The sequence below is a fragment of the Chionomys nivalis genome, chromosome 11 (assembly GCF_950005125.1).
Source record: "Chionomys nivalis chromosome 11, mChiNiv1.1, whole genome shotgun sequence".
Lineage (NCBI taxonomy): Eukaryota > Metazoa > Chordata > Mammalia > Rodentia > Cricetidae > Chionomys > Chionomys nivalis.
The window spans coordinates 29,739,858-29,752,647 of record NC_080096.1 but is presented as its reverse complement, the minus strand read 5'-3'; the positions used below and the strand labels follow the sequence as shown (position 1 = coordinate 29,752,647).

Here is a 12,790-nt window from a genome sequence, read left to right as displayed (position 1 = left end):
GGCTTCTAAGAAACCTGAATCTTATATAATGTCATCCCAGACCAGGAAACAACTCCTAACATTCTTGATAGCTAAGCAAGTCTTTAACATAAGCTGACCTTCTGGGCTAATGATGTATTCTGTGCTTCAAACCCAGTTTCAATCCTCAACATGATTATGCAGAGGCAGAAGAAGCAGGAGTGTCCCCTTTATTTTCATCTATGCCTCAAATTCTAGACTACCCTAACAATGACAAAGCTAGGTCCATTTCAACTCCAGCTTCTTTTCCATTTTAAACAAATGTCAGCTGGCAACCATGTCTTGGCAGGAATAACATACCAACAGCCTTTTGAACCATAAAACTGAGACTAAATGCTCTTTCTAAAGCTGTAGAAATAAGTTTGATGTGTATCCCCCCCGCCCCCCCCCGCACTGAGGTTTCCCTTTTTATTTTATAAATAGGAAGACCAGACTTGACAGGTTAAGCTCTTGGCAATGAGAATATTAAGACTTGAGAACACAGACCAGATGATGGCAGTCAGGCAGCTGGGGGACACTAGTACTTCCTGCCTTTGAACTAGACAGTTTCTAGGACACTGTTGTCAGGACAAAGCACGGCTGTTTTCAAATCACTGTGACAGAGGAGGAACAAGTATGGTTTCTTCTGTTTTATGAAGACTCATTCTGCAAATGGAGGTCAAGCCAGCAAGGGAATGATTATGCTTGATATAAAGAAATGAGTGGGAAGACAATGACATTTCAATGAGCAGGAACTTTCAACTCATAGCTTAGTGGGGAGAAGTCAGCCCTCAACTACTTTTTACTGCAAACAGCCCAATCATATCCACGGAAACAGAGAGATTCCAAATAATCTCTGAGAAGTCAGGACCTTAGATCACAATTCAGTATTTCCCTTTCCCAGGTGTAACAGCACCCTGAGCTCTATAATCCCTGAATGACTGGGTCAAAACAGAAGGGGGTACTTGCTTAATATTAGCAGTGGTGTTTCCAATGCTAAGACTGAAAACCAATGCCAGTGAACAAATAGCATCACTTCACAGGGCCATCACTACACTGATGAGAAGCCAGCTCCAGATGGGGAAAAAATGTATTTGCTTTAGTAGCAGAGGTGTGTTTTGGAGAGTAGGCACTTTTAAAATGACTTTAGGAGGTGCCAGCCAATTTGGAGATTGGGAAAACTTGTCTACAGAGAATTAGAAACTGCTATCTTAGAATTTCAGGTCAGCTTTCAGCAGTCTCAACCTTTTAAATGCCAGGCAGAAGCTGTCCTGAATAGGGTGCCAATCAATAGCTCAAACACCTACAAAGAACTAAAACCTGGCAACATAGTGTTCCTGCTGGATACTCTTTAAAGGGAGACGCTTTAAGTCCCAGCACTCAAAAGGCAGAGGCAGGTGGATCTCTGAGTTCCAGGACAGCCTAGTCTACACAGAGAGTTTCAGTCTAGCCAGGGATACACAATGAGACCCTGTATCAAAAACTTAAACCCAGAGCACTTCAAGTTTAACATTCTGAAGGACAAACACTGAGACCCAGAAAGGCAAAGAACTCTAGAGGAAGGGAGAAGACAGTGATTCTCAACCTGTGGGTTGCGAACCCTTTTGCAGTGGGAGGACATATAATCTTTTCAACAGGGATCACCTAAGACCATTGGAAAACATAGATATTTACATTATGATTCATAACAGTAGTAAAATTAGAGTTATGAAGCAGCAACAAAATAATTTATGGTTGGGGGTCAGCATAACACAAGGAGCTGTATCAAAGGGCTGTGGCATTAGGAAGGCTGAGGACCGCAGCGGTAGAAAACCACCCGTCTCTTTAGTCCTCCACTCAGCAGGCAGCCCACAGTGAAGAAGGAGTCAGTGCAGTAAGAGCAATGCCTGACTGCAGCACAGATCTTACCGCCTGTTTTTAAAGGGAGCTCCGGGTGGACACATAGGAGCAAAAATCCAACAAGGAAAGCAGGCTCGTGGTATTATTAGCTCCAAAAGAAGAGAGGCAGTTTGAGTCTTGTGACTTCTCAGAGAGAAAGGAAGCACCCCAAGAAGAGGAGTCAAGTCCAGGGCACAAACCTGTAATGTCTCAAAGTCGATGCGCGTAGCCGGGGACGACTGTGGCAGCCTGCCGCTGTAAACATCCGACTGAAAGCTCTTCTCAACACCTTACAGCTTCCAGTCAAGGATGTTTACAGTAGCAAAGACTGCCCAGAAAAAAAGGAGCTTCAGTGAGGCACACCCTGCTCCCATAAAGGAGGTAACCCAGGGCTTGCTAACTCAAACCCTCATGAAGGGTCAGAATTAATGTCAATTAGGTACCCACTTCTCCAATACATTTTCTGACTGGTTATTAGTACAGGTCAGCACGGGGAGAATGGCTGTCATTAAATGACTATGGACGGTATACTACAAAATCATTTGTTAAAAACACCTAAATTTTATGAACAAAAATCAGGCACAACACTGTATGGCTTTGCTTCTGTGAGGCTCTGCCACTATTTCCCAAATGTTCCACTAAACCTAGTGAATCATGTGAACTGTGTGCCTGAAACAATGAGCTCTATAGGATGGGTCTATTACAGTCACAATGGAAAGTTATATGCACTCAAATCTCAACAAAACAGTTGGTGTGAGCTCTGGGGGTGAGCAGGCAGAAGAGAGGGCAGACACTCAGTTCTTGTGATTGAAAAGAAAAATGTAAATGGTGTTCTAAACTTAGATGGACACTAAAGCATCTGGGAACTTTAAGGCTCTGAACCAGTGACTGGAGGGTAGAGCCAGGGCACTATGTAAGACACAACAGACTAAGGAAAAAGGTCTCTCACTCCAATGCCATTATTTACAGAGAAGCTGATTCTTAGAACCTGAAATCTGCTTGGCTGAGAAAGCTTTAATTTTGGATCAAGAGATCTTGAAATGAGTTCATTCCACTGTTTATGACTGAAGTCTTTAACTGTCACTGCAACAGCACCCCAAGGCACTGAGTTAAAAGCACCCATAAATGAGCAGAAGGAAATGTTAAGGATGATCTGGGCTAGAGAGGAGAAACAAAAATAGCAAATGCCTTAGGAGGGTGGGAGGAGCCCTCAACAGCAGTGTGCCCAGGCCCTGCAGCCAGCAGTTGGGCATGCCCTCCCTGCTCACCTGACGCTTTGGAGGCTTCAGTTCATCTCTTGGAACAATGTCGATGAGAAAGTCGAACTGATCAAATTTTGTAATTGCCATAGCAATATCATTCCTCTGCAACAAAGAAAAACAGAGTTTAAAAACAAAAACAAACAAACAAACAGGTATAGGAAGAATACAGTTCTTTTGGCTTTATTATTTTTCAAGTAAGAAGACATGACTCCCCTCCATGCCCCACTCCTGGAATATGGGATTAAACCTAGGGCCTTGCCCATGTTGGGCAGGTGTTCTACCACTGAGCTATACCCCAGCCCAAGGAGATGACTTTTTTTTAAAAATATTTATTTATTTATTTATTTATTTATTTATTTATTTATTTATTATATATACAATATTCAATATCCTGTCTATATATATATGCCTGAAGACCAGAAGAGGCCACGAGACCTCACTACAGATGGTTGTGAGCCACCATGTGGTTGCTGGGAATTGAACTCAGGACCTTTGGAAGAGCAGGCAATGCTCTTAAGCACTGAGCCATCTCTCCAGCCCCCAAGGAGATGACTTTTAGGTTACACTAAATATCCGTAGGTGTGTCTAGAGCTAAATAAAAACAGCCAAACTTATATCAGACTTGTCTGACAAAAATCAACGAAAGAGATACACACATCTTGTGCTCTGGGACAGGACACCTGAGTCCTACTCACTACTGTTTCTGCTTGTTCTGGTTTCAAGGCCCTCCATACAGTTATCAAAGTACCATCCTCCAGATAATTCAGAAAACAAAGCCAGTAGTCTCAACTGGCATTCTGTGGTTGGCAAGGTTAGCCCAACATTCATTCATATGATCCTTTTCAAAGTCAATCCACTATTTCATTTTCTTTCTTTTACAGGCAATTATAATTGAATTAATTGATCTCTGTATGTTAGTTATGGTTTTTAGTTTGGAATTCAAGACTGCATTGCTTAGTTCAATGCAGAATTTAAATATGAATTTAAGCCTGAGTGTGCTCAAGCCTTATTTACTAGGTGGCTGACAAGAATGTCATAACATGCTCAGGCAGGCTTTCTCTTCAAGCCTGACATCCCCTTCCTAGGAGTTTAATATACAGATCTTAATATGTGTAGTTCGTTCAAAGTTTTAAGGGAAAAGAAAAACACTAACTCAAGTGTATGATATATTCAAGTATGTAGGGGAAAGTAAACTTTAAAATGCATTTTAAATAGATCACTTTGACAGGTGGTGGTGCACACACCTTTAATCCCAGCACTGGGAGGCAGAGTCAGGTGGATCTCTGAGTTCAAGGCCAGCCTGGTCTACAGAGCAAGTTCCAGGACAGCCAGAGCTACAAAGAGAAACCCTGTCTCGAAAACAAACAAACAAACAAACAAAAAAAAAAAACAAACTAACAGACCACTTTATGGCTGGATGATGTCTGAGGTTCGATAAATCAGATAGAGTAAAATTTTTTTGTTTTCTTTTTAGTACACTACAGCACCCAGTATTCCCAGACAGCTTCCCATCAAAATATTAACTAGGCCCAACCCTGTTTAGCTTCCCAGATCAGAAAAGATTGGGCGTGTTCAGAGAGTTACAATGGTAGACTAGAGTAATCCTCAGCAACCTCTATATTCCACTTCTTAGCAAAGCAGAGCCATCAGATTGAACAGGAGGGTAGAAATTTTATATCGACTGTCATGGCCCCAAGCCACTGAAATGTAAGCCTCTAATCTACTCTTCTTGCCAACCACCAGCTTGATAATAAACCCTCCTAAATTAAGTAGGGCATATCTTAAAATCTGCCAGAACTCATCTGAGTGTTAAGAGTGTCACACTCTTGATGATGTCACCTGTTCAAGCTAAGTAAACAGCTCATCTATGGACGGAATGAAGGAGAAAAAAACAGTAAGAACCTCCGAACACACACAGAACCCCCAATATTTCCTGGAATCTTAATATAAATATATTTTAAACTGATCTTTTCTGTCCTTCTCATAGCCTAGGTCGGCCTTGAACTTGCTTTCTAGCCAAGGATGACCTTGTACTCTGGAACCTTCTGTCTCCACCTCCTGAGTACTGAGATTATCAGTATTACTACCCCATCTTACTGTGTTTTCTTTTAAAAAATAAAACTTGTTTTGTGTTTCATTTTGTTTGTTTTTCAATATAGAGTTTGTGGTGGTTTGAAAGAAAATGGCCCACAAAGGGAGGGGGCATTATTAGGAGGTGTGGCCTTGTTGAAGAAGGGTGTCACTGTGGGGAACGGGTTTTTGAGGTTTCTTTTTCTCAAGCTTCCCTGAGTATGACAGTCAGACGATTTCCTGTTGCCTCTGAGTCAAGATGTAGGACTCTCAGCTCCAGCATGTCACCATGATGACAGTGATGAACCTCTGAAACTATAAGCAAGCCCCCTCAGTTAAATGTTTCTCTTTATAAGAGCTGCCATGGTCATAGTATCTCTTCACACCAATAAAAATCTAAATTAAGACAGGGTTATTCTATGTAGTGTTGGGATTAAAAGTATATACCACCACACCTGTATCTTAACTGTGCCTTTTCTTAAAAAACAAAAACCTGTTTTGTGTTTCGTTTCATTGTGTTTCAACACAGGGCTTCTCTGTATAACCCTAGTTGACCTGGAACTCACTCTGTAGACCTCTGATGGCCTCAAACTCAGAGATCCACCTGCTTCTGCTTCCAAGTGGTGGGATTAAAGACATGTGTCAATGCTCCTGGCTTACTGTGCCTTTCTTAATATTTTACTGAGAAACTACTCATTTCAGTGAAATACAGAAATCTAAACAGTTTGGATTCTAATGAATGTATACACCCAGGAAGTTGACACCAGATAGATCTCCACTCCTAGCAACCCCTACAGCAGAAGCCATACAAATGGTTATCACTGGAGGTGGTACTACTTTAACACCAGACCCTAGACACTTTTCTCTAGGTTCTTTAGTTTAATAAAGTTTTAAGCTTTACTGTTATAGGGAACAGTAATTGTTTTATTCTGAATAGTGATCCATTTAGTGAGTCATTAGAATTCATTTATGTATTTCTGACGGGCTCCTGAGCCATTCCCAATTTGGAGTTATTACAAATAAGGTTGTTATGACTACTCTTATGTGAGAATGTCCACATTTCTTCTGGATGCAAACCTAGGAGCGAATGGCCATGTTAGTGTGGCCATGTGTTTACTTCTATTCTTAATAGCCAAGTAGGTTTTCCAGAGTAATTATACCACTCTACATTCTGACCAGGAATGATTTTTAGATATCTAACTTCTACACCAATATTTAGAATTGTTTCTCCTTGATTTTAAGTTATTTTAGTAAATCAGACCAGTATCTCATTGTGGCTTTAAGCTGATATTCACAGATGACTAGTGATGCTACACACAGGCTTACTGACCATCAGCTTCAAAAACTTTTTTTATTACTTGTAGAGGGGACACTGCAAGATTGAGCAGGCTATGGTATGAGTGTAGAGATCAATGGACAGCCTATGGGAGTTTGTTCTCTTCTACCATGGATTGAACCCAGGTTGAGGAGGGAAAGCGTGTGTGTGTGTGTGTGTGTGTGTGTGTGTGTGTGTACACGTGCACCCGCACTAAGTCATCTTGTCAGGTCCAGTCAGCATCTTCTATAAGGAGGCTGTTCAAGAGCCTTTCCCCATTTTACTTTTCAATCTGAACTGATTAAGACAGTAGCTTTTACAAGCTCTTCCTAGACATACAGAATTACTTTAACCAATATATAATTATGTAATTTCTATATGCATATTATTCTTTTTTAAAATATTTATTTATTATGTATCCAATATTCTGTCTGTGTATATGCCTGCAGGCCAGAAGAGGGCCCCAGACCGCATTATAGATGGTTGTGAGCCACCATGTGGTTGCTGGGAATTGAAGTCAGGACCTTTGGAAGAGCAGGCAATGCTCTTAACCGCTGAGCCATCTCTCCAGCCCCTATATGCATATTATTCTATAGATATATACATACAACACATACACACATCAAAGAGAGTGAGAGACAATGTGCGGTATCACATACAATTTTTAAAAACTTAACGTTTTTGAACCGTGGCTGGGCATGTTGGCACAAGCCTATGATTCTGGAACTTGGGAGATTCAAGAACTTCAGGCCAAGAGTTGTAGAGGTGGCTCAGTGGTTAAGAATACATTCTGGCCAGGCTATGGTGGTGCACAGTTTTAATCCCAGTACTTGAGAGGCAGAGACAGACAAATCTCTGTGAGTTCGAGGCCAGCCTGGTCTACAAAGTGAGTTCCAGTACAGACAGGGCTACACAGAGAAAACCTGTCTCAAACCCCCCACCCCCACAAAATAACCAACAATAACAAAACAAAACAAAAAACCATTCTGGCCAGGTATAGTAGTGCACGCCTTTAATTCCAGCACTCAGAAGACAGAGGCAGGAGGATCTCTGTGAGTTCGAGATCAGCCTGATCTATAGAGCAAGTGCCAGGACAGTCAAGGCTACACAGAGAAACTGTCTTGAAGAAAAAGAAAAGAAGACAAAAAAAAAAAAAGGAATACATTCTTTCAGAGAATCCAAGTTTGGTTTCCAGCACCCACCTATAACTCCAGCTCCAAGGGATCCAGTGCCCTCTATACAGACAGACAACACGCACATACACGTGAACACAAATGCATACACCTTTTTTAATAAGCGGGGTAGAGGAGGTAGTTCCAGAGCAGTCTGAACTACACTCTGTCCCAAAAATAAATAAGCAGCAGAGTATACAACATGGTATGCGTATGTGTACATACATGCACAGGTCAGGGATCAATATCAGTGTCTATGTCAGTCCCTCTCCACTTTGATCTTTGGAGACAGGGTCTTTCCAGAACCTGGAACTCACTGATTTGGCTAAACTGGCTGAAAAATAAGCTTCAGGGATCCACCTGTTTCTTTTCATGTCACAGAAGCAGACACCATGTGTGGCTTTTTACATGGGTTCTGCAGAGCTGAACACAAGTTCTCGCTTACATGTCAATCATTTTACCTACTGAGACATCTCCCCGATCCCTTTTATTTACTGATTTTTTGAGATGAGGTCTTACTGGGTAACTCTAACTTGCCTGAAATTTACTGTGTAGACCAGACTGGCTGCAGACTCCCACTAATCATCATGCTCAGTCTACTGCGGTTGGAATTACAGGCTTGCACTATCATGCCTGATACAAATCTTTACACGCATGTCTACCTGCACTAGAATGCAGATTCACAAGAATATGATCTATGCCTGTTTTGTACACTGTTAATCTGTAGGGCCTCCAGCAGCGCCTGCCACATTGTAGGTGTTCATAAACATTTCCCATTAGAAATGAGAACACACATAGACTCCCAATTTTGTAAGTAAAGGAAAACAAGAAGAACCCACTGGCTTTATTAAAATACTTTCAGGGTTTGTTATTGATCACATCCTTTCTGTTGTATCTGAAAAATCATTTCTCTAAGGCAGTAAAGTTTCTCATATTGTGGTGATCCCCAACCATAAAACTATTTCATTGCTACTTCATAACTGTAATTTTGTTACTGTTATGAATCATAATGTAAATATCTCATATGCAGGATATCTGATATGTGACTCCCAAAGGGGCCATGACCCACAGGTTGAGAACTGCTGCTCTCGGGGCTAATGCTAGCTGATGGAAAGGGTTTGGGGTATTAATATCAGCAAGGGCTCTACATACAATATAAATGTTGACTTGTTAAGTTAAAATAAAGAAAACACAAAGACAGGGGGATCTCTGTGAGTTCGAGGTCAGTCTGATCTACATAATGAGTTCTCCACTAACCAGTTACTTAGTGAGGCCCCAAATCAAACAAACAAAAAATAACAACAAAATAAAAGGAGAACAAAAGGAAACAATCTCAAGGAAGGCAGACAAGGAATAAAAAAAAATTCTAGCATAATTAGTAAGGCCTTCAATTCTTTCTGGGATTGTCTTTTTCTGACAGCTCCAGGTTTCCAACCAGAAGTTACATCTACAAACAAATATTGGATCACTTGAGCCTTTGCTTCTATGTAGATGAACCAAGTAAAAAGAGTGCTCCATCAATGAGTTTATGAAAACCATGTGAGACGTGGAAACTAACATCCTTAGAAAGGAAATACCATCATTGTGTCTACAAAGTATACCTGTGTTCCAACAGAGGAAGATCACAATTACATATGGCAGAGGCATCGGTCCAAAGCACAGGAGAGGAAAAGGCAGGCAAAAGCAGTGTTTGCCCTAGTTTTCCCAGTGTGAGTCTGCATTACCTGAAGGGTACGGCGTTTGTTGTCCTCTGTGTGGATCCAGGCTCGAAGAGTCAGCTCTGTGATAAAGATCTGGGCTGCCTTGGCGAAGAGCACAGGGGCTTCTGCACTGATCATCTAGAAGAGATTGTCGGCCCACACTGTCAACCACCATAAAGAATATTCAAGCCAGTCAGTCTCTTATGTCAATGCTATCTTGGGACAAGAGCTAAAAAAAATAAGGTGATGGCCTCTGGAGAGTCCAAAGTAAAATAAATCCCTGGGTAGGGGTAAAACAGATAACAGGAAGAAAGGAAGGGAAGGCTGCATACTTATCTAGTGCCTGCCATTGTGAGGTGCCATCCATAGTGTTCACTTTTTGCCTTGTTAGTGTTTCTTATAATATAGGCCAGACTCCTTAGATGCTTGATTCTCACCTCCCAATGCTGGGACTATAGGCATTTTAAAAAACAAAACAAAAAACCTTCCAAACAAATAGGGCTAAAAAAAGTAAAGTGAGCCGGGCGGTGGTGGCGCACGCCTTTAATCTCAGCACTCGGGAGGCAGAGGCAGGCGGATCTCTGTGAGTTCGAGGCCAGCCTGGTCTACAAGAGCTAGTTCCAGGACAGGCACCAAAGCTACAGAGAAACCCTGTCTCGAAAAACCAAAAAAAATAAAATAAAATAAAAAAAATAAAAAAAAAAATAAAAAGTAAAGTGATGTGGCCACAGCTACAGAACGAGTAGGTGGTAGAGTTTAGATTCTAATTCCAAAAATTATTTGAGGAAAGTTTGGGTGCCAATGGAATGGGATAAAATCTCACAATTTTCACCTTTCTGGCCTTTATTTTTCTTAAACTAGGAAAACAAAACTAATAAACAAACAAACAAAAAGCAAAGATAAACTTCTGGTGTTACTAAGGGAAGTAAGAAGCTGTCACCTGTGTACCCAGCACAGTGCCTAAAAATACTAAGCTGCCTTAGTATGTCTGACTTCCAAATTCAACCAAAGTTGTAGAGTTATACAGATGGGATGTGTGTGTGTCTTTAACTATATATATATATATATATAGTTAAAGACGAGAACTGGAATCTTGGTTCTACCAACACAGGTGGTCATTTTATTCTTTTGCATACTTCTACAGCTGTAAAAAATGGGCAGGCATGATGGCACATGCCTAGAGTATCCCAGCGCTCAGGAGGGAGAGACAGGATAACCAAAAGTTCCAGGCAAAGCTAGGCTACACAATGAGGTGACACCTGTCTCGACAAACAGATTACTTATCCCAAAGAGTTATTCAAGGAACGAAACTAATAAAAGGGGAATATGAATGCTATATGAACTGTTAGTTGTCATTGAAAATTCAAAGAGAGTTCACATTTACAGAGAAGTGACTAAGTTATTCATCCCTGAAAATCATAATCAGAGGTGAACTCATAGGGGAAAAAAAGGCCAACAAGGATTTATCCTCTCATAAGTGTAATTCATTCATGGCTTGTTTTGTTATTTATTTAGTTTTGTTGGGGGGGGGTGTTCTATATGGCCCTGGCTATCCTGGAACTTGATCTATAGACCAGGCTGGCCTGGAATTCAGAGATCTGCCGACAGCAGCTCTGCCTCCCAAGTGCTGGGATTAAAGGACTGACTGTTTTTAAGGTCAAAATATCAGAAAGATACATGTGGTTTAAATGAGAATGGCCCCCACAGGCTAATATATTGAATACTTGGTCCCCAGTTGGTGGAACTGTTTGGGAAGGATTAGGAGGTGTATCTTTATTGGAAGAGGTATGTCACTGGGGGCATGCTTTAAGGTTCTAAAACCCAAACCATTACAGTCCTTCTGCCTTGTGATTGTTATCTTAAGATGTCAGCTCCCAGCTATTGCTTGTACTATACCTGCCTGCCTGCTGCATGTTCCCTAACATAATGGTCATGGACTCTAACCCCCGGAAACCCTAAGTCCTTTAGTCATGGTGTCCTAGCACAACAAGAGAAAGTGACTATGGCAGCACAATATCATCAGTAGAACTTTCTCACAGCTCAGAAAAAGACAGAAACTGCAGCAAGATGCTGAGAATAGTAATGTTCTGTTGAACTGATACAAACAACCGTTTAAAATAATTGAACAACAAAAGAATTGGGGGAAAGCAACAAGTACGGTATGTACTCACTCATAAGTGGATATGATATTAGACGGAAAGCAAAAAGGATGACCAGCCTATAGTCCATGACTCCAGAGAAGCTAGGTAACAAGGAGAACCCTAAGAGAAATATACATGAATCCACTGAGAAGGGGAAATAGGTTCTCCTGAAAAAATTGGGAGGAGGGAGAAAGGGGGGGTAGAAAAGGAGAAGGGGAGGGGGAAGAACTTGAGGGAATGGGATGGTCGAGATGGGGAAAGGACAGAGAGTGAGAGCAAGAAAAGTGATATCTTGATTGAGGGAGACATTATGAGGTTACAAGAAACCTGGCACTAGAGAAATTCCCAGGAATCCACAAGAATGACCCCAGTTAAGGCCCTAAGCAAGAGGAGAGGATGCCTGAACTGGCCTTGACCGGTAGTCAGATTGATGACTATCTTAAATGTCATCATAGAACCTTCATCCAGCAACTGATGGAAGCAGATGCATAGATCCACAGTAAATCACTGGGTCAAGCTCCCAAAGTCCAGTCAAAGAGAGAGGGAGGAGAAATAACATGAGCAAAGGGATCAAGACCATGATGGGGATACCCACTGAAACAGCTTACCTGAGCTAAGGGGAGCTCAATGACTCTGGTCTAACAGCAGGGGAACAAGCACAGATCCAAAGTAGGCCCTCTGAATGTGTATGACAGTTGTATGGCTGGGGCAGACTATGGGGCCATTGGCATTGAGACCAGGATTTATCCCTACTACTTGTACTGTAAAACTTTTAGAACCCATTCTCTTTGGAGGGATACCTTGCTCAGCCTAGATATAGTGGAGAGAGCCTTGGTCCTGCCTCAAAGCAACGTGCTAGATTTTGGTGACCTCCCATGGGAGGCCTTATACCCCTGAGAATAAGGATTGGGGGTGGAGTAGAAGGAAAGGTAGGAGGAGGGGAGGGAGTGGGAACTGAGATAGGTATGTAAAATGGGAAAAGATAGTTTAAAAAAATTAATTAAAAAAAATTAGGGGACAGCCCCTGATCTCAGAAGCAAACAATATCTGGGGGAAAAACTCCCACAATATCCCTGATTTTCAAAGAAACATCATACAATAACTAAAAATTTTCAATTTAAGGTCACTTCATTTTAGATAAAAGCCAAATAAAATCATAGGTAACATATCCTAATATTTTTCTTTCTGTTGAACTGTATGCCCGAGAGCAGTACCCATAGTTTCAGCTACTAATATGAACCTTAAAGATAAGGAG

At 41.4% G+C, this 12,790-nt stretch overlaps 1 protein-coding gene across 3 annotated transcripts in view; it reads right to left on the bottom strand.

The window, feature by feature from the left end:
* The window catches only part of Nfyc (nuclear transcription factor Y subunit gamma), a 71,823-nt gene that overhangs the window by 12,919 nt on the left and 46,114 nt on the right, over positions 1–12,790 (bottom strand). For all 3 annotated transcript variants that reach the window (XM_057784366.1, XM_057784364.1, XM_057784365.1), the window contains 2 exons: positions 9,419–9,532; positions 3,144–3,239 (listed from right to left, as the gene is read on the bottom strand). In XM_057784366.1, the coding sequence (XP_057640349.1) occupies positions 3,144–3,239; positions 9,419–9,532 (210 nt within the window). The remainder of the gene's footprint in view (positions 1–3,143; positions 3,240–9,418; positions 9,533–12,790) is intronic.